This window comes from Polistes fuscatus, unplaced genomic scaffold (genome assembly GCF_010416935.1).
Source record: "Polistes fuscatus isolate 324 unplaced genomic scaffold, CU_Pfus_HIC Scaffold5, whole genome shotgun sequence".
Classification (NCBI taxonomy): domain Eukaryota; kingdom Metazoa; phylum Arthropoda; class Insecta; order Hymenoptera; family Vespidae; genus Polistes; species Polistes fuscatus.
Window position 1 is genome coordinate 1530468 of NW_025113129.1, and position 26985 is coordinate 1557452.

Consider the following 26985-nt stretch of genomic DNA (forward strand, 5'->3'; position numbering starts at 1 on the left):
TGTTTGACGTCAGAGAATCCGCGTATGTTATGATCGTATCATGCTAATTTCTTTTATTTTATCGATTGGTTATAGGTTGTCGAAATGGAAGGAATGTCATTTGGAATTTTGAAAATAACATGTCAATGTTACCTAACGAAGAAATTTTAATGTTTTGATCGTAGCAGAAGTATTTTGACGATCAAAACATCCGAAAAATACTTTCTTATTTGTGCGCTTGATATTATAATTTATTATAATGTGATATACTTATAAAATAGAAATACGAGTCTAGAGATATGATGTTGATTTATTTGATTAATATTATTAAGAAAGTGTAGAAAAGTAATTATTCACGTATTATTCGACAAATTTATCAATTATTTTAATTATTTTCTTCATTATAATAATAATATTATAATAATAATTATTTAATAATATTTTTATTATTGTAATAATTTTTATTTTATTATTATAATAATAATTTTTTTGCTATAACAAAAAAAAAAAATTATGCAAATTCCTTCATAGTCATTCAATAGAAAACTTAATTAGTAAAATAAATCATCGCGTTAAAATGTACAGTAAATTATAACAATTTCAAGAATAATAATAATCCATTGCAATGTTTGATTATTGTATAAATATTATTCACGGTCGATTGAATTTACGTTGTATAAAAATATTTTTTAAATATTTTAAGATATTACATTTTATTTTTAGATCATCAAAAGGAAGTATTTTTTCAACCAAATACATTTTTACAACCATCAAACGAATCAATGGAGCAATAAGAACAACAGCAACAACAACAACCGGATATTAATAGAACGAGTAAAATAAAAAAACAAATGTTATACTAAATTTGAAAAATTTCTAATCCTTAAGTAATTTTTTTATATTCACCAACACATTGAACGACCACCACTCGAAAGATCGAGTGCGTACATGAGGTGAATAATTTATTCGTAGTTGTAATCCGCATGCAAATCAGACTACAACAGTAGTGCGAACCTTTGCACCGTTTTACCGCCGACTTTATACGGCACCGACCCGGGTCAACGAACGTTTCTCCCGTCGTATTTTTTTCTTTCTTCTTTTCGTTTCTTTCTTCCTTTTTTTTACAAGATCAAAATATCGCCAATGATATTTCGAAGGTATTTATGTATGTAGTAATATTTATAACGATATTGGAAATTTTCAATCGGTTATATTAAACCGTACACGTTGACTCGTAATTCGTAATTTACATTCTTGCGAAAGTAAAAACGATCATTCTTTATTTTTTTTTTATTTTTTGGTTCGTTGATATCAAATTGATGGATCAATAATTATAATTTATAATATATTTTATTCTTGTTGTTGTAATTTATTTAATTACGCACTATTACAAATTGATGCTACTCGTTTTGGTTTATATTCATTTTGTTTTTATTGTTTTTTTGAATTTTATTACGTAAATTAATGATCAAAATTTGAGCGTTTTTGTTTTTGTTGTTGTATGAGTGTTTTAAAGGTGTATAAAAATCTTATGATGAAAACTAAAGTCTTGAAAATTAAAAAAACGAATCTACAAATGATTGATTGTAACAATTTTTAGGGGACCACTATTTAAAAGAAACCTACGTAAAATGGGTCAACATTCTGCAGGATTGCAGTTAAAAGAAAATCACGTAATTTAAATGATTCAACAATTTTCAAAGAACGCAATTACTTATACACCAATTTAATATTAATAACGTACATGCAAAAAAACATGTGATGCGTGCTTATTCGTATGCATATATGTAAATATATTTACATGCACAAAGTGTATATATGCTGTAGACAAAAAATTAATAATAATAATAATAATTCATTATACAAGTAGGATGAAAAGAAAAATTGAAGACCACCTTAAGAGTGTATTGAAATATATTTTCTAAATCTAATCTACTTTTGTATCCAAGTGTGAAAACCTTGCCGATCGAGGATGCACACAGTCGTACTACAGATCAGTTAAGACAACTTACCGTTTAGCAGAAATTCCAGAAAAGCGTCACTATTCCGATTGTGAAAGAAGTTAACACGAAATACCGCGAAATCTTGCGAATAAATTGATCGACAAACGAATCAAATAAAATCAAATAAAATGACACGATGTTTGTATAATCGAATAATAAACAATATTTACACGCGATAACTACAACGTTTAAAAAAATGCAATTCTTCAATAAAATACAACAATGATCAAAACAAATGTATACTCGAAATATTTCAACAATTATCACGACGTATCTAATTGTTATCTAAATATCAAGATTATCATCTTCATCGTCATATCAAAATACGCAACGATTAACGATAAGAAAAAAAGGTAACAATGATATTTAAAAAAAACTATCCGAGTATTATACAAATATATATTGTACTTTCATTACGACAAACTACGCAACAAGTGTCTTTCCGTTATCACAAATACTTAATCTTCAAGTTAAAAATAAAAAAAAAACAGATCAAAAAATGATAGAAAATTCATTATTATCATCGGGTATTAAAAATGTGTTAGAAAATTGGATAGTATGAAAAACGTTATAAAAATGAGATCTTTCTCGAAGGATAATCCCCTCCCCTCCTCCCCAGACTATCGATTTTTTTTCCTCGATAAGATAGGTAAATGAGATTCATTTCTTTTTCTTTTTTTTATTTCGTAATATTAAATCCATCTAACACTCTCGAACGAGAAAAAAAGGATCGACGATTAAAACTTACTGGGCATCTTCAAGCATCTTCCGCAAATATCAGAGAACCATGTTCCATGGTGTTCATGGTTTCTAGGATTGATTGCTCGTAGACCCCTGAAAGACCGTATCAATCTAGAGAAACCCAGGTATATTAAATCGGTAGGATTTAATTGATTTGAATCCTCTTCCATGTTGTCGATGGGAAGTTGAGATTCGGATAATCGATTATTAATCGGAAATCTAATGGCGTCATTATAATAGATGTGTCGACGTATACAGCTCTCAACAGGACGGACAATGTAAGTAGTTGGTTTATGAAAAGTTTTAGAAACCCTGACCTCAACGTTGGGCTTTGGGTTGACCTTAAGTTCGGGTAAGACCTCGACGTTGGATTCGACCTTAAATTCAGGTAAGACCATAACGTTGACCTTGATAGGAGACACGCTACCGCAAGTGGCGCTCTCCAACAATGATGACTCTGAAGTTGTTGAACAGCTTCCTACCATATCGGCGGTTCTGAAAACAGAAGTGGAAGAAACTGTAAGAGTTTTTACCAATGATAGATAATTGACCGATATTACATTATATTTTACCGGTTATCGTAAATATTGATTTCTATTTTTCATATTGTCGATAAATTTTCTTTTGAAATTGGTTGGTTGTATTTTTAATAATATTTACTTTCTTTTTTTTTTTTAAATTATTTTTAATGGTTACTGTATAGATTGGTATCTATTTTTACAGTAGGTTTTTGTCAGTAGGTTTTACTATACTATTTTTTAATGATCACCGTATATATTGGTATCTATTTTTACACTGTCCAATAAGTTTTATTATATTAATAAAAATATATTTATTAATTAACAAAAGTAAAATAATTTGTATTCGATATAAAGAACAAATAGTTTACTTTAGTTTTTATTCGATATCTAATAATAACGTACGATTAATCAAAATAAAAAATTAATAATAATTGTACAAAATTTATATTAGTAGGTTTTACTATAATATTTTTTAATGATCACCGTATATATTGGTAACTATTTTACACTGTGTCAATAAGTTTTATTATATTAATAAAAATATTATATTTATTAATTAATAAAAGTAAAATAATTTGTATTCGATATAAAGAACAAATAGTTTACTTTAGTTTTTATTCGATATCTAATAATAAAGTACGATTAATCAAAATAAAAAATTAATAATAATTGTACAAAATTTATATTAGTAGGTTTTACTATATTATTTTTTAATGATCACCGTATATATTGGTATCTATTTTTACACTGTCCAATAAGTTTTATTATATTAATAAAAATATTATATTTATTAAATAACAAAAGTAAAATAATTTGTATTCGATATAAAGAACAAATAGTTTACTTTAGTTTTTATTCGATATCTAATAATAAAGTACGATTAATCAAAATAAAAAATTAATAATTATTGTACAAAATTTATATTAGTAGGTTTTACTATAATATTTTTTAATGATCACTGTATATTGGTATCTATTTTTACACTGTCAATAAATTTTATTATATTAATAAAAATATTATATTTATTAAATAACAAAAGTAAAATAATTTGTATTCGATATAAAGAACAAATAGTTTCCTTTAGTTTTTATTTGATATCTAATAATAACAAACGATTAATCAAAATAAAAATTAATAATATTTTATAAAATTTATATTAGTAGGTTTTACTATAATATTTTTTAATGATCACCGTATATATTGGTATCTTTTTTTACACTGTCCAATAAGTTTTATTATATTAATAAAAATATTATGTTTATTAAATAACAAAAGTAAAATAATTTGTATTCGATATAAAGAACAAATAGTTTACTTTAGGTTTTATTTGATATCTAATAATAAAGTACGATTAATCAAAATAAAAAATTAATAATAATTGTAAAAAATTCTACGATATTAACGATCACCTATCGACTAATTAACAAATGGAAACTTCCACCCTCCCTCCTCTTCCTTCAGAATGATTGAACGTACGATGAACCCAAAAATCAATTTCCAATGCTGGAATATATTGATATTTAATTGATTCCTGTTTACGAAAATGCAAACAGTTATAAAACGGTCAGCTACCCTTGCCCGGGGGTGATTCTAATTTATTAACAATAACGTTCTATGAAATCCTTGTTAGGTTGATAGCAACTACGTGTGTGATAATATCAATTAATTGTTTCACCCTTTCTCTCTCTCTCTCTCTTTAACTGTCAACCATTTCTCTCTCTTTTTTTTTTATTTTTACTTTTTCATATTTTATTTATTCGAACAATACAGAAGCACGGACCTATCAACAAATCGAGTATTTTGAAGTCCGCTTAAAATTCTGAAATATTTATCGACCTATCGTAAAGTTGCTAAAGTACAAAAGTTTAAAGCCCAATAAATTTCAATTACTTATGAACTCGAAAACTTTTCCATCAAGAGAATAATTCGAACGTTCGATTTTTTTCTTTTTTTTATAAAAGATTTAAAAGCCATCATTTCTTTTTTTCTTTTTTTTTTTGAGAATTTTCGTTTAACATAAACGAAAACCTGTTTAGTGGGAATTATTTATACATTTATATTTGTCGAATAATTTATTAATAAAAGGAGAGTTAAAATTTGTATTGGTATTGGTAGTACTCACATTTCACGTGCAGTTAATTAAATAATTAACCCTTTGAACACGTGTGTCATACTGATAGTGATAATAGGGATTTGCTATAAAACTCTTATGTCATTTCTGATTGAACAATAATTAATTAATCTGATGATACATTTATTGTTTTCCGATATGCAATAATCAAAGGAAATGATATTATAGATTAAAATAATTCCAATTCTTCCAATAATTAAGCAACATTGACGAAACTTTATATTACAACAATATTAAATCAAATTGTTATATATTCAAAGGATTAAACTTCATTTGTATTATTCATCAATCGTTCATCAATCTTTTTAGATGAAAAACAATAATCATTTGTTCGTGTAAAATATTTCTAAATTATTACCATTGCAATGTACAAAATATAAATATAAATTAATAAATAAAAAATATAAATTATATAAAATATAAATTAATAAATAAATAAATATAAGTAAAATATAAATTATAATAATTCAAGTACTTTGTATATAATATAACGATGCAAATAATTTATTAAAGTAATAAAAGTTATAACATTGAGAAAAATTTTCTTTCAAAGGATTAAACTTTCTGTGTACAGCTGTAAAGCAATCGTAACAAACAGTATAAATGCCTTGAAGATAGTTATAATAATGCCTTAAGGCCTTTGAAGAGGTTACATTAGCTGAAGCATATTCTTTGAGAAAGTTTCTTGTATTTAGTGCGAACGCATTCATTTAATTCCATGTATTTTAATAGTTGCTAGAACAAAGTGCGTACTCTTTCTCTCTCTTTCATACGAGTTTAAGTAAATAATTAAATTTAATGAATAATAATAATATTTTTCTTTTGCGTTGTGACGTGTACAGTCGAATACTTTATTTATTAATTTGAACAAAAAAAAATTATCATTTTACTTTAATAATATTATCATACAATTCTATGCATTAATTTTGATATTTTATCAAATTTCAAACAACAAGAAACTTAACCGTTTGTTCCTTATTCCTTTACACAAAATACAAAAGTAAAATATTTCATTATTAAAGACAAACGAAATGTAATTAATCTTAAAAGGAAAAAAAAAACAGGAAGTTTTTTCAGTCAAAAGAAGTAAAAAGTTGAAAGTTAGTCCAACGAAGCCCAGTATCACAAGACTGTCAAATATAATCAATGATGTATAACAGGTGAAATTAAACCACGAAGCCCATAAAATCTCAGGAAATCATATAAAAGACCTTTCTCTTGTTTATCCCTTAAAAAATGTATTATTCGAAGAGACCCTTTTCTATTTTCCTTAGCAGAACAAAACTCAATGGTCAACGTTAAGATCAAAATTGAAAGAAAAAGCTTTAGCAGGGTGTAACTCCAACCTATAGGAAAATGTACGAAGAATACCATTCCTTCGTACCAACACTGATTTCATCGATACGATGTGAATGCCCCGTCTTAAAACTTTCAACGCGAAAGGACACGACACTACACGGAACTGTGAGGACGTCGCAAGATATCCTTGAAGTTTCTGAATTATTTAAGATTCGCTGCTTAAAAGAAAACGTAAGGGTCTGTTTCATCCGTACGTGGAAATATAATTGTGAAATAAATATTTCAATGTAATTTTTTGCCAAAGATTTCTTGGCAAATGGCACAATAGAAAATTGCAACTGTTAAACTGGAAGAAAATTGTTTCGAGTTTCTAAAGAAATATATCGTGATCGTCGTTAACAATGAAAATGCAACGTTAACGTTGAACAACTCTTTTCCTTTTTATCTAACACCAACAGTACTACTCTTCTACACGGAAAAGGAACTATCGATCGGGACAAACCGTGTTCAATTATTCTGAGAAAGCTTTTGCGTTTCACCCGGTATAACCACTAGCATCACCCATTGCTCTATCTAACACATACCACCTTTTGATCAGAAATTCGTTCAAACCACGTATCTAGCGTTATACCTCTCTTTAATTTTATCATTACCACCTAGTTTCCTATTAGTATTCGCCTTGTTAAACGTATATTCTTTTTAGTTTTTATTTTTTTTTGTTCTTTTCAAAGAAAGAGAGAGAGAGAGATAAATTGGAGATGAGAATAAGTAGAAAGAATTTGTACAAAGTAATTAGTAACAAACGTAAGCAAGAAAATATCTGTGAACATTTTCGAATACATTTATCATTCGTTTCTATATTTGTTAAATTTGTTATTTGACATTATTATTATTTATATAATAATGGATAAAAAGTTCGTCTTCAATTGTAAATATATTCAAAAAAATGATAACGAAATGGTAAAAAAAAAACGGTAGGGGAATTCTTGAAGTTACTTTAAATGCATCTAACAGGAAAATAAACATAAGTTAATGATATTCTTGCTTGTTTGATCGTTTTTTCATATCCCTGTTATTTATATTTTTATTTTCTTTTTTTTTCTTATTTCCTTTAGGACTCTTTGTGTTAATCCTTTTGATTTCCTACCTTCCGATTCATAGTTATCATGAACTCGCTTCGATACGTTCATTGTACCGAACTAACCTTGTGGCTTTAAAGTTTTTGATATCCCTCGTCTCCCAAGATGTGGGAAAGGGAAAAATGAAGGAGAACAGAAAAGGACAGAAATAACGACTCCGAGTTTTTCACCTCGATCGATCGTCCTGTACCCAGTCAAGTCGCACTGATCTTATATTTTTTTTATCTCTTTTTCTGCTTCTTCTGCTTCGTCTTCTTCTTCTTCTTCTTCTTCTTCTTTTTCTTCTTTATCTTTTATTTTTCTTTTTTATTTTTTATTCATCCTCTCAGTTGTATTCATTGTCTTTCTTATTGTTCAAAAGATTGCAAACAATTTCATAAAACGTGATTTATATTCTACGTTACTTAAAATTATTCATACTCTGTGTGTATTTTATGCTTGGAGCTTTTCTTTTTATTACAACAACAACAAATATTCTTCGCTCATAAAAAGGTCAATTTTTTCTTTTATTTAATCTTTTTTTGTAAAAAAAAATGTTTAAATGTAAAAAAAATGTAAAATTTCGTTCGAACGATTTTATTAGGAAATAAAATGTGTATAATCGTTAACAAAAAAGAAAATATTTATTTGCGGTGGGTTTGAAATAGAAATCGCTAAAATAATTATTACTTTTCGAAGTGAAATTTGAAACGATATTCGAAATATTCGTAAACGCATTCGTTCGGATAAATTAACGGCGATCGGAAAGATCATATATATATATATATATATATATGTTATCGGATTTGTAAAGTGTATTACTACGTTTAATTGGAAATTTTATCAATTTCGTTTGAATAATTACGGAATCGGGACTTTTTTTTACTTTATTTGCATTTTTCCTTTTTTTTTTTTGTTAAATTTTTTCCCGCAATAACCACAAAATAATTGTAAGCTTGCACACGTAAATTTCATTTAAAAGAGAGCGAACGTGTTCGGCGAAATTAAGGCATTAAACCGTGTATTTGTATTGCGCGCTGAATAGATTTGGTAGCAACGGCGTTGGTGGAGATGTGCGGAGAAGTTGAGACGTTAGATTGGTTGGTATTATGCGCTAAATAGGATTGGTGGAGTTGTGAGGGCGCGCAAGGGCATTAGAGGTACATGTGGGAGTGCCTTAACACGCGATGTGCATGCGAGAGCGTCTTGATGTACGTGGAGGGGATGAAGTGCGTGGGGCCTTGGTCCCGAATGCGCACGCTATTCAAATCTTGACAGTGAAGAGAGAAGGTTCGTTTTTTGGGAAAAGAAAGTTACGCCGTATTGGTTTTGTCTGGTTGAGAGTGGGGGTGTGTTCTTTGTAGTTGTTGCCGGGCTGCCAACGTGGGATAGGGTTGTGCCGGACAGGCTAGAGTAGAGCTTTTCTGGTTGAGAGTGGCGGTGTGTTCTTTATAGCTGTTGCCGGGCTGACAACGTGGGATAGGGTTGTAGCCGGACAGGCTAGAGTAGAGCTTTTCTGGTTGAGAGTAGCGGTGTGTTCTTTGTAGCTGTTGCCGGACTGCCAACGTGGGATAGGGTTGTAGCCGGACAGACTAGAACAGAGTTTTTCTGGTTGAGAGTGGCGGTGTGTTCTTTGTAGCTGTTGCCGGACTGCCAACGTAGGATAGGGTTGTAGCCGAACAGGTTACAACAGAGCTTTTCTGGTTGAGAACTTTTATGCCGAGGCAAGTGCTCTATATCGCGTAAAATTGTATTGATTTATTTATTTGTCTTTTTCTATCTCACTCATTCATGCGTTGAAATCCTCATAACTCACGAAATAATCTTCAATTACTTCCAGTCTTATATTCTAAAAACATTTTGATGCCTCGGGTGAGGAATTAGCGCGCCTTTATTCCCTCTGTTTTTTGTCGTCGTCTTCGTGGCTTTGGGTGAGTATTTTCTTTTTTCTTTGGTGAGTATCGCGTCATTGTCCATTGTGTACAGAAACACGTGACGGGTTTCGAATTCAAGCACGTGCTACGCTTTTGCGCTTCATTTCCATCCGCACAATTTCCCCCACCCGGTTTGGGACTTCAGATATAAGCTGTACGTAGGTGGAGACGCTAACAGGTAGTGGTGGGGATGACGGATAGTTGAGACGTAGAGGAGATGTCACAGCGCTGCGTTCCCTTGGTTACGTTCGAAACATCCTTGTCGTTCTTGCACACATGTCTCCTCCCTCTCTCTCACCTTCGATCAGAGTCTGAAGAGCAGGGGTGGGGAACAGTTCATTGGCATTTGTGTTCTTAACGTTGAATCAGAACTTTGATTTCTTTTCTTTAGATCCATCCACCATGTATTCGAGCACTTTGAGTAATTTGGTAACTCTGCAGAAGACGCGTCTCGCCGAGATCAAGGGAATCCATCGTCGACTAGTGGCTAGACCGCTTGCGTCTTTTAATATCGACATGATTCAGCCAGGAATCGACGCGTTAACTAGGGTACTTGAAGCGGTGCGGCAGACCCACGAGGAGATCGTAGTTAGACCGGACGCTGCGAGCGACCTGTATATAGTAAATGATGAGATAGGGAACATCCGTGGAGCATATGATGATGCCCTCTATGCGTTTTTGGCGTTACGTCGACAGCTTCAACAGGCAGAGGCTCCCACCCCCACATGGGAGTCTTCTTACCCCACTGTGGCCGGGATAGACCCAAGTTGCGCGGAAATGCCTAAAATGTCTTTTCCCAAAACGTGTTCAGTTGGTGAGAGCGCGGAGTGGGTAATAAAGGGCGTACCAACTAGTACTCCTATCTATGCCAGAACGTGGGAGGCATTGCAGGCACTGGACTATAATGCGAGGCTTCTCCTATTTGAGCAAGTCCAGGCGTTGTCAGATCTTCCGCATTTAAAGAGGGGGTCCATTACAGAGTTAAGATCACTTCTTAACAAAATGCAATGCATTGTTAGGTCAATGAAAAATGCGGGCTGGCCGGCAGAGAAATGGGATTGTTTGCTGTTCGTCCTGCTGGTTACGCAGTTAGATACGAACACGATCAACGCGTTGAATGCTGAACTCATCTCGAGGGAGAGGTTATACCGAGCGTTGAATTCAGATTCGGGAACGAAAAGTGCTCCTGAGCCTTCCTTCATGCTCACGTATACGGAGTTAGTCGAATTCCTCGAAAACAGAATGCGGAATTCTTTGTTACAATTGAACAGACGAGGTGAAAAAAGGGTAGCATCCCCTCCTAAATCTGGCCATTCTCGCAAGATTTTTCATGCGAAGTCGGGGGGTGTCACGAACACGGAAACTAGAGTCTCTGCGTCGTGTTCACTTTGTTTTGGTTCACATCCCCTGTGGAATTGCGATCGGTTCAGGGCAAAGTCTGTCCGGGAACGGATTCAAGATGTCAAGCGTTTGAGGCTGTGTTATAATTGTTTCGGGCGGCATCCCGCAAAATCCTGTCGTTCTAACAAGCGCTGTTTCACTTGCAATGGCATACATCACACCCTGATTCATGTATCTAGAAGAGAAAGGCGGAATACCGCATCCAAATCATCCAGGAGGTAGCAGGGGAGTAAAAAGACTAGCTAAAAACAGAACGAATTCGCATTTAAACGATCCATCCTTCCGACAAAATTTTCTAATTTTTTCGCTTTATTTTTTACACTAATCGCTTTGTTTCAGTTGAATTATATCAAAAGTTGGTTAAATTGAATCAAACATTGATTAAATTAAATGCATCCACCGTTAAAGTAATATGAATCACGCGAATAAAGTTTTTACTATTTTTTATAAGAAACCATCCATATTATCCATCATGATGGTAATGAGACCAATATTTTTAGTCCTAAAATCACTAATTTACATTTATTGCTGATCTAAGTAATTTATCTTCAAACAAAATTTTTCTATGAAAAATTAGATTTGAGAAAAACTATGCTTTTTGTTGATGCATTCACGTACTGCTTAATAATTAAATATAATATCATCAAAATTTACGAGAAGAAACTAAATTACAAACAGATGGGAATTGCAATAACATTGTTTTTAATTAGATAAACGTTTACATCGATCTTATTCCAACCTTAACCGAAATTATATTCCCCGAAAAGGGAAATAAAATTTTATCGTAGATATTCTGGTGCAAGTTTATGAACCATTACTGGCATCCCTCTATTGATCTTAAAATATTCGTAGTATCTTCCTGTTGGAATCGTTTAAATGCGATTGTGTATGTGTATGTGTGTGTGAGTGTGTGTGTGACTTATATTGACACGTTTAACTGATGAAAATGTGAAACTTGCGAAACCAAAATAGCGAATAAGAAGGTCACGACCGATATTACGGTGGTGCAGTAGTACTCGTAAAAATCGTTATATTAAACCGACAATAATCTTGGTAACGGGATAACTATAGTGTAGAATAACGATCAAACCAAAGAATCAAACAACCGGCTATAAAAACCGAACGAAGAAAATTAAATGAAATCTTTCGTATGCGATTTCGAAGATCCACCAAATTTTCTAAAGTAAAGAAAGACAAACATTTTTTTTTCCTCGCGAAGAATACTTTTTGAAACTATAACTGTTAATAATTAATTCTTCATTTATCAATTTTTCCAATAATCTAATCGAACTTATGTCCAATCCGTAATTATTAACGCGTCGAAACTACTTCCAGAAACGAGAAGAATATTTTTTTGTATAAGAATACAAATCAGGAACAAATTTTTTATATTTATTAAAGGTTATTCTTGTTTTTTGTATTAGATTGAATAAGTGCAATTTATGATATTTCGAAAAAACAAATTTATTTTTGTAATATATAAAAATTAAAAAGAAGATAAATATTTAAACAGAGTGTAAGATGATTTTGTTACTTTTTCTGATAAAATAGGGACTAAAAATATCCTAGAATGAGTAAATAAAAAAGGGTTAGGAAAGCTATCAAGTTACCTTATCAAACTATTTTAAGTTGTCACGAATTTTTCTGATTTTCGACGATGACCACGATTTGAGTGATAGGGGTTCTTGTGTTTACGGTAGAATTTTGAGAAAAAAAAAGCAAGATGAAGTAGTATAGTAACGTATATGTTTCCTCCATTATGCTTTATACTATACATTCTGTACATATGCTGCGACATGGGGGTAAAACATAACGGCTGCTAGATGCCATTCACGATGATAAATGGTATACTGAGGGAAATAATCGACTGTCTTTCTGCTCTTTCTTATGATCAACAAATATTTCCTTCTCTCTCTCTCTCTCTTTCTCAATCTCCTTGTTTGATATTATACTTTTTCTTTTTAATTTTCTTATTACGCATAACTTTTCAGACGTATAGAAAGACAGGTTTTAAAAGGCTTCCTACAAATACGTCTGTCTCAAATATCATCTTTCAGAAGTAAGTTCATATTAATAAAAATAATAAATATAAAAATATAAATATATATCTATAATGCAAAAGAAAAAGTTGACATAATATTAATTAATTAAAAATTAAAATATTAATTCAATTGAATTTTACCCAGTTTTTCATACAAGTATAAATATATATTTATATTTGATAGGTTGATTTTATAATTGAACGAGTGTTTTCAATTATAAAATAATATGTCCTATTATTTCGTGCCTGCCCCCATAAGCCGGCTATTGTACAAAATAGAATGACCAAGCTTTCGCCAGAAACAAGATCGAGTTTCTACTTCGACTTGCAGTTTTGATGGAATCCTATTGAATGAGAAACTATATGTCATGCTAACAAGAGTTGAGAAGGATTGCAAGGTTTCCTCTCAACGAATAAAGTCTGGCGAAAGACACCTAACCATATATTACTGTAATACTTGTCCCGACAAGCCGAGGATGCATCTTAGAAATTGATTTATAAAATATCACAGGAAACAACAATACAGAGCTTAATTTTTAACAAATGTCCTTCTACGAAATAAAAAGATATATAAAATGTTAAAGTATACAAGTTTTTTAAACGTTAAATTGTGTGTGTGTGAGGGGGGAATCATTTTAAAATAGTTATGAGAAAACCACCAAATGAAAAATCGTCTCGAGTGCAAAAAGAGAGTTGTTTAATTTAATATTAATTAATTAAAAACTAATTAATATTTATTTGATTGAATTCTATCCAGTTTTCCGCACACATTTTTGTTAATGTGTATACGTATACTGATTGCTATAATTGGCTGTCCAAAAGCTAGTAATTACTAATAACTGACTAATTACTGACGTCCTTACGACGCCATTTTAAAATACTGTTGAAACGCCATTGATACACTAGCGGAACGCCATTGATACGCTAATGAAGCGCCAATAATACGCTCGTAGAGCGCAATTGATACGCTATTGGTGGTTGCGTCATTGTTTTGGGCTTCAAAGAAATGTATTATCATAGCTAGAGATTCTCATAGAAAAAATATATTATCATAGAATAATAGAATATAAAAAACAGTTAGATTCATATTCTATGTTTTCATAGAATATAGAAAATATATTATCATAATATATCCTCATAGAAAAAAAAAAGAAAACAAAATACTATTCATACTTTTCTTCAGGGAGTAAATGGAAGTAATACGTACTTATACATAACAAAAATGTAGTGTGTGTATTGTATAAAATGGCTGAAATTTGTAGTCAAGATATTTTCAATTTCACGTCACGACTTTTTCAAGATTACGTAAAGATATTTTTCTTAATTATAATAAATAAATAGAAATATGATAATACCTATATATAATAAAAATATATTGTGTCTGTGTTACGTATAAGATAGCTAAAAAGTTCAAAGTCTATCATGTGAAAATTATTCTACGTGCAAAAAGTTAATCCATCCGTTGAAACGGTACTCTGACGTAAAATGCGAGATTTTATATTTATTTTTGGAATAGTTTCAACTTATATCTTAAGTATAATCCAAACCAAAGGTACCATTATTTCTCTTTCTTCCAGTTTTAATCAGTTATAACATTTTGTTCTTGGAACAAGACAGAAGTATGTTTTATGGGTGAAAATCGTCATCGGGATTAAGTCGAGTCAGGATAGTGTTTGTATATGATATGTGTACGGTATGAGTATGTAGGACAGAATGAACCCAAGTCAGCATGCCAAGGGGTGAATGACTGGGTCAAAATTATATGGTATGTGTATGGGGTCCTCTGTGGGTGAATTACTCGGGGTAAGTGTGCCCAGCAAGTGAACGTAAGTATGTCTGAGTAATGTGAGGAAGTTGAAGGGGAAATCCCACCTGGTTCACCGAAGGGGAGACAGAGTGTATAGTTTGTTCATCAGTCTCGAGTTTACCCCCCTGGTATGTTAGTATGGAACAATGGTTTTTAGTGGTTTTTTAGTTTGTAGGTGGCCCGTACTGGGACTGGTCTGGTTAGAAATGGAATTCCGGACGGATTGAATCCGATACTATCTCAGATGATCAGTCTGATATGTCTATAATGGTTTTTTCTCCTCTCGTAACAAAAATAAAGGTTTGGTCAGGGTTGCATCAAGGTTTGGTTGATAATAAACGAGGGAGTCAAGTTTTTACAAGTTTTTCTAAAAGTTTATTCACGCATCATGCGAACACGACGAAGATTATGTTATTGTTGTTTCATAGTCAGGAAGTTGTTCTTTATGACGTTAGTATCTGATAGAAGACGGTTGAAAAATCGCATAAGTTCATCGAATCGTACAAGTAATTATAATGCTACCACCCCACACCCATATCTTTTGGATATTTAAATTATTTATTCTTTTCCTTCAATTATGTATACTAACATTTGCAATATCATTTTTTTTTTTGAGCGTTATTAAAAATTAATTCACCCGCACCACCTTTCCCCATCCCACCACCACCACCACCACTATTTTGGAATAAATGCTTTTGAGAATTGGGAAACTCTCGGGTAATGAATTTATGCGAATTGTTAACAAAACAAAAAAAGAAAAATACAGTTAGACTGATCGATAATCCATTCCCAACGATTTCGATATGCAGACTTCTGCAATACGGACTACGTTAGGTTGGATTAGTCAGATTAATCTCATCTCGTATGCTTTGACTACGAATGCGATACGTTTAAATATGAAAATAAAATGAAAATTGAATATCTAATTGTAAGTAAGAGCTATTTTTAAATGAATTCACATAAATTTTACATTAATTCATAATCAATTTTGCAGTAATGCATCGTTTGATGTACGCGGTATCCATTAGAGATTTCTAAAATATTAATAGAATTAATAACGTCCGCGTGTACGCGTATATTCGTTTGACTAATATTAAGTAGTACTCGTCATTTTAATAATTAAAAATACTTACAAATTTTTAATAATAAAATATTTTTTATTCTTTTTTTTTTTTTTCTTTGTCATTTACGTTGACTCGAAATACTGTAAATTCGTAATTGAAATCATTTTCTGTGTGTGTGTACATCGTCATTTATTTATATAAAAAGTATATTTTTCCATACTTTTATTTATTTATATATGTCCGAGATAAAAAGAACAAAATGTCAAACATGGTTCGATACAAAAATGTTTTGATTATTAAATCAAATATTGACAAAAAAAATAAAAGGAATAAAAATATTTGTTTAATCGAATTTAAAAAGACGAATTTATAAAAATCGATTGAAAAATACGACATTCTCGCTTAGAATGCAACTCATGCATATTTCGCAAGTATTATACAATAAACAGGTGCATATCTTGCACTTTTTATCTGTAAAAATAGTAAAAGTTTGTGTTATTATTTTTATGTATTTTTTTCTTTCATTCTCTTTCATGTTTTTTTTCTTGATATCGTGGAAAGCCATCTTCACAAAGGTAAAACTATCGACTGTCGTTTATATTTGAAACCAGTCGTTGTTTTTTCTCGTAAGAAGAGTAATCGACTCCAGTTCTTTCTGAAGTCTCTTCTCTTCGGAAAGAAAGTCTTCTTTTCATTTCCTTTATCCTTATCTTTCCCTTTTTCATCCCTCGAGTAATACAAATGTTTCTATGTAGTTGAAACAATATAATCTACTCATTTACTTTTCTTTATATCTCTCTCTCTCTCAAAATTACTAGAGATCTAATCAAAATTACTAGAAATCTATAGAGATTTTAACTCAAATAGATAACAAACTATAATTATAAATAAATGTGAGATAAATAATTATATACACGAATAAATATAAATAAACAATATAAAGGAAAAAATAGTATAAAAGAAAAAAAAAGAAAGAATTTTTCAAGAAAATTTTTTTCGAAATTCGTTTGAATTTATCATTTTTTTCTGTACTGTATTTATGTATGCATTTATGTATATAGGTGTATGTACGGATTAGAATAGTATATCATATCACGGATGAGAGAAAGGTTATGCTGCTTCATTTGAAAATAAAAAAAGAAATAAATGAAAAGCTTGCATCGTTTGAAAAATAAAAAAGAAAAAAAAGGAAGAAAGAAAGAATATAAGGAAATGTGTCTTTTGAAGTAAAAACAATGAAGTTCCCTTTTTGCTTTGAGCATATAACTTTATCTCTTTCTGACTCTATTGCTTTTTTTCCTTTTTACATTTTTCTCCATCCCTTGAGTCAGTGATTCTCATTTCTGTGATTTATATCAATGTATATTTATAATTATCACGTACATCTCTAATTATATTTATTATATATTTTATTTATATTATATTTATTATTTATTTAGTGTATTTTACCAATCAACAATTATTATGAGAAAAGATAAAAATTACCTTTAATACTAACCTTAATAATATTTTTAATATTATAAATATTATAATATTATTTTTTTTATTTTATATTATTTTATATTATTATTTATTTTATATTATTTTTTAATATTATAAATATTATAATATTACCTTTAATAATAACATATTTAAATAAAATAAATATATAAATATTTTTATATGATTTTTGCGTATAATTATAATGATCACGTGTAACAATTACCATGAATAAATGACATTTGATACCTCTAATCGTATAACTAGATTCTAGTTATTAATTTAACAATTAATTAATATCAATCAAATTTGGATAAATCAATGGAACCAAAGGTACTACAAAACCATTGTTTCAATCAACGTACTTAATTCGAAAACTAAAAGGTCATAATTTTGAACCTAATTGAAATTCCATCGTAAATCGTAGGATAACATAAATTTCCGTATCCTCGAGTAGGAAAACGTATTTGTACTCTTAAATTATTTTCAAGTGGAAAAGTCAAACAGGAAGACATCGAAGTTACGAGTATCGATCATGTTTCTTTTTTTTCTTTTTTCTTCAACCACTAGGTAGTCACATTTAACATTTTCCAGATTCGTTTGGATCTGACGTTGAACGAAGAGGTAGGAAAAAGTCCAAGATAGATATAATTCGTGATTTATTGAGACTAATCCGATTGAAAAATTCGCGTAGTAATATTGAACTAAAACGAGATACGGTCTTGTACTTTAATAGAAAATTGAATTTTTCTTATAACTAAAATGCATCCCATTCACAAGATTTACCACGTCTTTAGAAACAGATACGTGAAATCCTTTAACCTTTATCGGGATTTTATATATTCCTACATTTATTTTATTAACATTAATTATTGTACATCTCTTGTCTTATAATACGAATGAATATTTATTAATTATTTATTATTTCAAATTTATTTAATATAAATATACTAAATAAACTAAAAGTTGATTTTGATAAAGTATGCTCTGTGCTTCGTAAGATTTTTGAATTAATTTTGTAAAAACATTTACTAGACGTATAATTTCAAGAAAATTCATTAAAAATTATCACAAAATTATGCTAGTCAACGTAAACCACCCAGTGTATATGTGGATGCATTTACCAGAATGATCATCGTTTAAAATCAATAATTATCGATATCCGTAATTAACAACACAAGTACCTGTATGAGAATTTCATTCGAAGAGAACTCGACTAGTTCGTATAAGTGCATATATATATATTCAAACAAACGATCGACTAATCCTTTAATCTTAACCTCAGTGATAAATTGATTAGATGTCGTCGAGTTAATTTGCAATTAGAAAGCAGTTATCGGAATTTGTCCCGTCCGTGTTTAAATTAACACACTCGAGTTAACATACGTTTATATTTCACCCTATATATATATATTAAAATTAAAGCAAAACGATTTATTTCATTTTCATCTTGATTGAATTCATTTTCTTTCTCTCTTTCTCTCTCTCTTTCTTTGTTCAACTTGGATCATCGATTTTGGTACAACGATATTTCTGGCATGCTTGGAAAGTAGGATAACGTTTACAAGTACGAAAACTTCAACAAATAAACGAACTTCTATAAAAATACATATACATGTATGTATATATATCTTTGTGAGTAAAATAAGTAAGAAAATATATAAGGTGTACCACGAAACATAATCAATTTTGATTAGTCTGTATAATTTTATTTAATGTAACGTTTTCTTACAAATTATATTTTATATACTATTGTATTAAATTATTTTTATTATCATTAGAATATAATTTCGAAATATATTTAATTAGAAATGTCAAATATTATGCTGCTGTACACGTTACGAAATTAACAAAAAATATATACAGATGTAAAAAATAAAATTACATACGTTTATTATTTAACGTTATTATTTAATATAACGTTTCCTCATAAATTATTTTATATACTGTTGTATTAAATTATTTTTATTACCATTAGAATCTAATTTCGAAATATATTTAATTAGAAATGTCAAATATTATGCTGCTGTACACGTTACGAAATTAACAAAAAATATATACAGATGTAAAAAATAAAATTAAATACGTTTATCTTTTAAAAACTAATAACTGCTGAGCTTGAAAAGAAAATATAATTTCATATAAAAAGAATACTTTTACTAGAAATAAATTTTAAGCTAAAATTTTCTCGAACGATGTTTCTAAAATAAACAACAAAATTAACTGACAATATTTTAAAACAAATTTTTTTCTTTAAAGTCACCAAATAGAAACAATTTTCTAGACAGGTGATCCAGCTAAATCTGATAAAATATTTTGTGATACACCCTATGTATAAGTCGATGAAATCTTTGGAACGTATTCCAAGCTTTACTTGGGACATTCGTATAGTCGAGGATAGAATTTGTTCTCGCTACGATCATCGTTCGGACGTACGTCATCAGCGTAATGCATGTTATTTATATCCCCAATTTTCGTTTACACGTGGAAAACATTTAAACGAATCCGCTTATAGAAACGTTATTTATCATTTCCAATATTCATCGGTTACAGGCAAATAATATCAGAGGTTTCTTTCCATCCTGCTTTCCATGTTTTAATACGTGAACGTTAAAATACAACAAGGAAAAAAAAACGATAAATAAAACAAAATAAATAACAACAATATTAAATCTCCTTCATTTCATTTGATTTCAATTGATTTTTTTTTAATAGGAAGTATAAAAATATCGAATAACCAATATCGGATATGGTCATTAGCAAGAATAATAATAAAAAGAATTATGGTCGGTTATGAAGGAATTAAAAATTCTTCGAACGAGTGATTATTATTATTATTATTATTATTATTATTATTATTATTATTATTATTAATTTGATTATGTGTAAAAGATCTGAGCATATTAGGAGGTGGGTTGAAAATTGTTGAGCTTCACACGAATTTAAATGAAAATATTCAAAAAATTAATATTAAATAATATGAAAATACCGAGTTTATTTTTTTTATATTTATCGGCCAATCAAATGAATAATATATCGGAAGAACGAAACTTTACTATCTCGTTATTCCCAACGCGGTTTGTTCTTTTCTCCCTTTCGATATCAAAACCTTCGTTTTCGTGACGAAGTTACGAATTCCAATGGAAAAAAGGCGATTGAACGCGAGATGAAATTCTGATAAAATGGCCACTTTTTTGTTTCTTCCTTTCTCTATTCTTCATCTAGTTTTTTTCTTTTTATCATTTTCTGTGCTGCACTGCGGCATGGGAATTGTGTTTCCCCATCACATACACGTATATGCAACTACTTATCAAACATTACGCGAACAATAGCTATCAAAATATATTAGCATATTATTGGTGTTTGCATCATAGTTATTTTGAAACGTTTAATTATTAATCGATATCGATTATTATACAGTTACCATATTTTCCTCGTTAAAATAAAACGTTAATGGTCTCTATTAGATAGAAACAAAAAATAAAAAACAGAGAACTGCATTTTTATATGCAAATTATTTGTTTATCGAATAAGTCTCATCTATTATTATTATTATTATTATTATTATTATTATTATTATTATTATTATCTTACAGTTACGTGAAAAGAAATAATTTCTGGTTATATTTTAATATAATAATAATAATAATAACAACTTGGAAAAAAGTGGGGGAAAAACTAAGACCCGAACACATTTTTGCATATTTAAACGAATCAATCTTACTGAAGTTTAACGTCTAGAAAAGAAAAAAGAACGTATAGGTAATCGTAATTATTATATCGGTCAATAAATTTGTCAAATAACTGTTAGAATTTGTCTAAATAATTTTCTTCAAAATATATTCCGATAAAATACGGAGGAATCACTTACAGCAAAACTTTGACATTAGATTTGTTTTCTTACTGAAGAAAGTTTTTTTCCCAAGAATAAGATGGGAAGAGTTCTTTAAACGTGCTGACGTTATTCCAAACAAATTAAAAAAACAATAATGCCTGGGAATAATTTAGATATTTTCTCGTTTCTCTTCAATCTTCAGGACGGACGAGTGAAATTCATTTTGAAAGAACATAAAAGAAATACTCGCGTTGCAATATAGTTTACTTGGGTTTCTAAATTGCATAGTTACTTTATGTACACCTAGAGAAAAGAATATTTTAACTATAAAATTCTTTCTGTTTTGAAACGTTTCAGTACTCGAGCTGCAGGATTTATGATAAAAGTATAATGAATGTTATCTTATCAGTGTTAAATTAATTACAACGATAAAAAAGAAATTAATAAAAAGCAAGTTATTTGTTGTTATTATTACTGAAATATTGTCTCCCCCTCAAAACACTTTACACTTTTCGTGTCTCTTGAAAATGTTCGGTAATTTGAAGTTTCAGTTCAGAAAAAGAAAAACAAGGACAAATAATGGAACTAACTATTCGATTCTTATTCGAGAAAAATTATGGGAATTACTGTAAAATAAAAATAAAAAAAAAGGGAGAAAGAGGAAAAGCTTTTTATGCAATCTCCCATAAAATGTGCATTAGCATAGCCAATGTCGAAATTTAGCATCGTCACAGCTTGCATTTGCTACTTTATTTTCTCTCTCTCTCTCTTTTTCTTCCTTTCTTCTTCTTCTTCTTCTTCTTCTTCTTCTTCTTCTTCTTCTTCTTCTTCTTCTAATCTCAGCAACATCACGTTTTCCGGAAAACTTTGGGACGTTCGTTGGCATAGCTTTATATGTCTCGTTCAACGACCCATGATTTATGACGTCAAAACAATTATCGGTAAACCAAAATTTCTCAACATCTAATTCAAGCTTCGAACTTTTAGATATTCCAAAATGTGAGAGAGAAAATTCGTTAATTATCTGAGAAACAAGTGAGAACTTTGACTGGTATTAATTAACGTCTCTAACTATATTGTTCAATAATTTATTCCCAGATTAATTAGCTTATAAAATTTGGTAGAAATTTAATATTAATTTAAGAAAAATAATGATTATTAATTCAAATATATTGAATAAATCAAAGATTGAATTTGATTATACCAATTCAGTATGACAGTAAAAAATTATTAGTCAAGTGTTAAACAGTTAGAAGAAAATAAAAACATTAGAAAAAGAAGAAAAAGAATAGTTCTAAATATATATTCATTTTATTATTTAAAAAAATCTCGAATAAAATTATAATCACAAAAAATTATAGTACAGTAATATGAAAGAAAAATTGCTTTGAGGAATTTTTGTGTGTTCCCCTGTATAATATTAATCTATTATTTCTTTTTTTTTTGGTAATTTTTGTAAATGCTAATCTAACAGTTAGAATATAGAAACATTTAGTAGAAAAGAAAAAAAACTGGTGTGTGTACTTATGTACGCACGTAAGAAGTTATACTTCTTTGGCGTACCAAAACGAACATAACCTCAATAACCTCAAAAATGACTTCAAAAAAATACTTCAAAGAAAATACTTATGTACGCACGTAAGAAGTTATACTTCTTTGCCGTACCAAAACGAACATAACCTCAATAACCTCAATAACCTCAAAAATAACAACAAAAAAAAATTTATTATTTTATTATTAATTTAAATTTATTATCGATATATTATATATATATATTAGAAAGAATAATAAAATATCATAATATAGATATCAGTCCACACTAAATATAAGAGAGATATATCGAATTACTTGACGCGTCAACAATCATGGCGCGGTTACAGCATTAGTTCTCGCTTCGATCATTTAAGTAAAGCAGCGCTGAGTACGATTAGTATTTGGATGGGGGTGATCCGCTTGAGAAAAAAAGGGGAAGAAGAAGTGAAGACAATTTCACGCCGTATACTTGAAATCGCTTTGCCGCGCGTCGTAAATACTGACAAACTTCATGGTGTCGTTTTTCCAGACGCTCGGAACAAAATCACTCCCCATTACATTTTCCCCAACGCGCCAAAAGAAGTATAACTTCAAATAACTTCAAAAACGATTTTTAATTTCGAACGGATCTCAAACTATATCAAACTATTATACGGTATTCCACTTGCATTAGAATGCTTTTCACTCGTTAAATTTTCGACGAGTACAATACAGATTTGTATTAACGTACATTAACATACATCCACACTTACACAAGGTCCTTTTAGTTCGTCAAATCCTTCATTTATGTTAGTCTCTGTTCTGAACTCGAGGTATCTATGTAATATACGAACCTATAGGTACAGTTTATGCGGTCGTATATCTCTTCAACATTCACCGAGTTCTGCGTACTTACAAACGAATCCAAATTCTCGATAAACCGTTTGTTCCAAAGAGAAAAGGGGGCGAAGGGAAAAAGGGAGATGTGTTGGGAAAGGGCAAAACTGACTTTGTTTCCAACCGTTAGTGAAAATAAACTCGAAAGTAAGTTCGCATTATTTCATGGTATTGTGTTTAAACATATGTTCTTCCTGTATCATCTCTCTTTGATACACCATTTGTCAAAAAATTTAATCTTCGTATTGAGATTATCGATTTAACTGGGAAAATTTGGAAATTTGTTGATCAACTTTATGCTGATTTTAGAAGGAGAATTTGTATTTATTTGATATGTTTGTATGGTTGGTTTGTCAGAGTATAGAAGTCTTATATATTTCTGTTAACCTGGCAACTCGTAATAGTGTTATTAACGTTCTGGCTGTTAGTTTGAGTGAGAGAAAATGGATACTTTATGACTGTTTTAAACGTAACCGTTTGAACATAGTGTTTTGTATTGTGGTTTTCTTATTATACATTATTTGTGGTTAACTGAATCGTTTCTTCCGTTTCTAACAGATTTATGTTTCAATTCTTCTGATTCAAATCATTTTATATATTCACATACACGCATACGCGATTCTTTAATAACAATACAAATTTGAGTAATGTTTTCCTTACTTTTAAATCCCAATATAGTTGATCAAAATGTGATTGTATTTAAGAAATTTGTAAATTATTATTAATACATTAAAATATTATTTGCATATAATTTAGCGAACCTAATGTTAATATATCTAATATTATATTATTAAATATATTGTTAATATATTTAATATTAAGAATAACTTTGACAAATTCAAAACATTAACCTTTTGTAGACCCTGCTAATTTAATCTTCCACTAACATTCGACTACTCTTTGTACAAGGTAAAAAAAAATGAAAATCCAATAGTCTTGTAGAAGACTGAAACTTCACGTGAAGGTTCTTCCAAATTATCTTCATTACTCGGACAACCCTAACTATTCCTCCAGCTTTGACCATGTTCAAAACGTAAATGTTACGTGATTAAAATTTGGAATTGTTTTCCCTCGACCAGTGAACAAGTTTCACTTATTTAACATATTAACATTTGTTTGTTTCCTTCAATAAAATTAAAACGAGTTCAAAGAGAAAACTTTTGATCGAGGGGGTAAAGATTTTCATAATTGTATTCTAATTTTCGAATTTTCTATTCTCAAATCATTCCATCTTTGTATTTATTTATATTTCCAGTTGGGAAAATACAATTGGATATGATGATTCCTATAATGAAGCGTGAAACAAGGTTTAGTGATCATTTCGAAGAATCCTATATTCATTCGCCAATTCGCATATGCTTGTCACGAATATAAGGCTAATCAAGGTTAACTCGAGACGAGATTGCTTCGGCAGCCAGGGTGTATCGCGAGAATATTCGTTAAAATCCCATCTCACGGAACGAGAAAATTACCTATCTCTCAATGGGAAAAACAAAAAAAGTGATTTCTCTCGAGAATTTAATCTAGGAATTTAATAATTATTGTTCTTTTAATTCGGATATTTAATCGAGTCAACTTTTTCGTTACAAATACAAATTTTACGGTTAAACGATCAAATCAATACTTCTTAAGATTTTTCGAAAAATTATAAAAGTAATTTCTGTGATCAAGAATTCGTAAGATTTTGATTTATTCTACATTTTTATTAATATCCCGATAATATTTATATTAAATTTATTAAAAAAATATTATAATATATATATATATATATATATATATTATTATATAATTATATTTATTATATTTAATTAATTTAATTGAATATATTTAATTAATTATATTTATTATATTTAATTTATTATATTTATTATATTAATATTGTTAAATTTAATATATTATTATAATAATAATATATATTATATATTATTAATATAATATATTAAATATATTATAATTTACTTTAAATATACGTAAAACAAAAATAATAGGAAAGAAAAATAAACACAGGTGAATGAAAACGTTAAAGTTTGAAAAAATGTTTTTCTCAAAAATACGATGCAATGCAAATTGTTTGTCTAACGTAAGATTGAAGGACGAATTGGTATAAAAAAAAAAGCAAATAATCGATCATGTCACTTTTAATTATCATTAGATTGATCGATCATTCGATCGAAGTAGTGAAACGTGACAAGAAATCCTAGACTTAAACTCATTAAAACGGCCTTTCATTAAAGAAATATCAACTAGGGTCAACGTAGTCAATTATCGTTGGTATATCAAGGCGGTGGTGGCGGCAACGTGCCAAGAAAACACACGAATACATTGAACACGACGTATACATACATAAATACACACACACATACACACACACGACAAACATGACAATACACGACGTATATATCAAGAAAAATAGCTAGATTTTTCTGTTCATTTTCTTTTTCTTGTTTTTATTCTTGCTCAAGCGCCCGTCATTCTCATGCTTTCGACTTTTCACGAGTTTCTGCCTCGTTTCACCAATAAAATCCTAAAGAGTAAAGCTCTACGTAGTAACCCACGAAAAACAGCTTTTAACAAGCATACCCCCCCCCCATTTTATTACTACTTCTATAGTATTCTAATTCCTCAAAAACCTATAGGTCTCTTCTCTACTACCTTTTCAACTTTAAACCCAATGTTATTTCGTTTCAAGGAAAAACTCATTCCAATCTCTATCTCGTTTTTACTTAATGTGTTTTATTTCTTTTATTTTTCTTTTTATTTATTTCTAATTTGCTATTACCCCTCTCTCTCTCTCTCCCTCTCTCTTTTGCTTTATCTGATTTTTCTATCTTTCCTTATCTTTCTTTTTTCTAATTTTCTACTATCTCACTCTATCTATTTCTTTATCTCAACCATCTCTTTTATTTATTATATTTTATTTCTTTTTATTTATTCCTAATTTGCTATTACACCTCTCTCTCTCTCTTTCTATCTCTTTTACTTTATCTAATCTTTTTTTTTTCTTTTTTCTAATTTTCTACTATCTTACTCTATCTATTTCTTTATCTCAACCATCTCTTTTATTTATTATATTTTATTTCTTTTTATTTATTCCTAATTTGCTATTACTCCTCTATCTCTCCTTCTCTCTTTTGCTTTTTCTGATTTTTCTATCTTTCTTTCTCTTTCTTTCTTTTTTCTAATTTTCTATTATATTACTCTATCTATTTCTTTATCTCAACCA

General features: G+C 29.5%; 1 protein-coding gene across 1 annotated transcript in view; it reads right to left on the reverse strand.

The window, feature by feature from the left end:
- Positions 1–26985, reverse strand: part of LOC122521893 (growth factor receptor-bound protein 14-like) — a gene marked incomplete in the record, with an annotated part of 392400 nt that overhangs the window by 337282 nt on the left and 28133 nt on the right. The window contains 1 exon segment of the mRNA XM_043642631.1: positions 2731–3218. Coding sequence (XP_043498566.1) covers positions 2731–3218 — 488 coding nt within the window.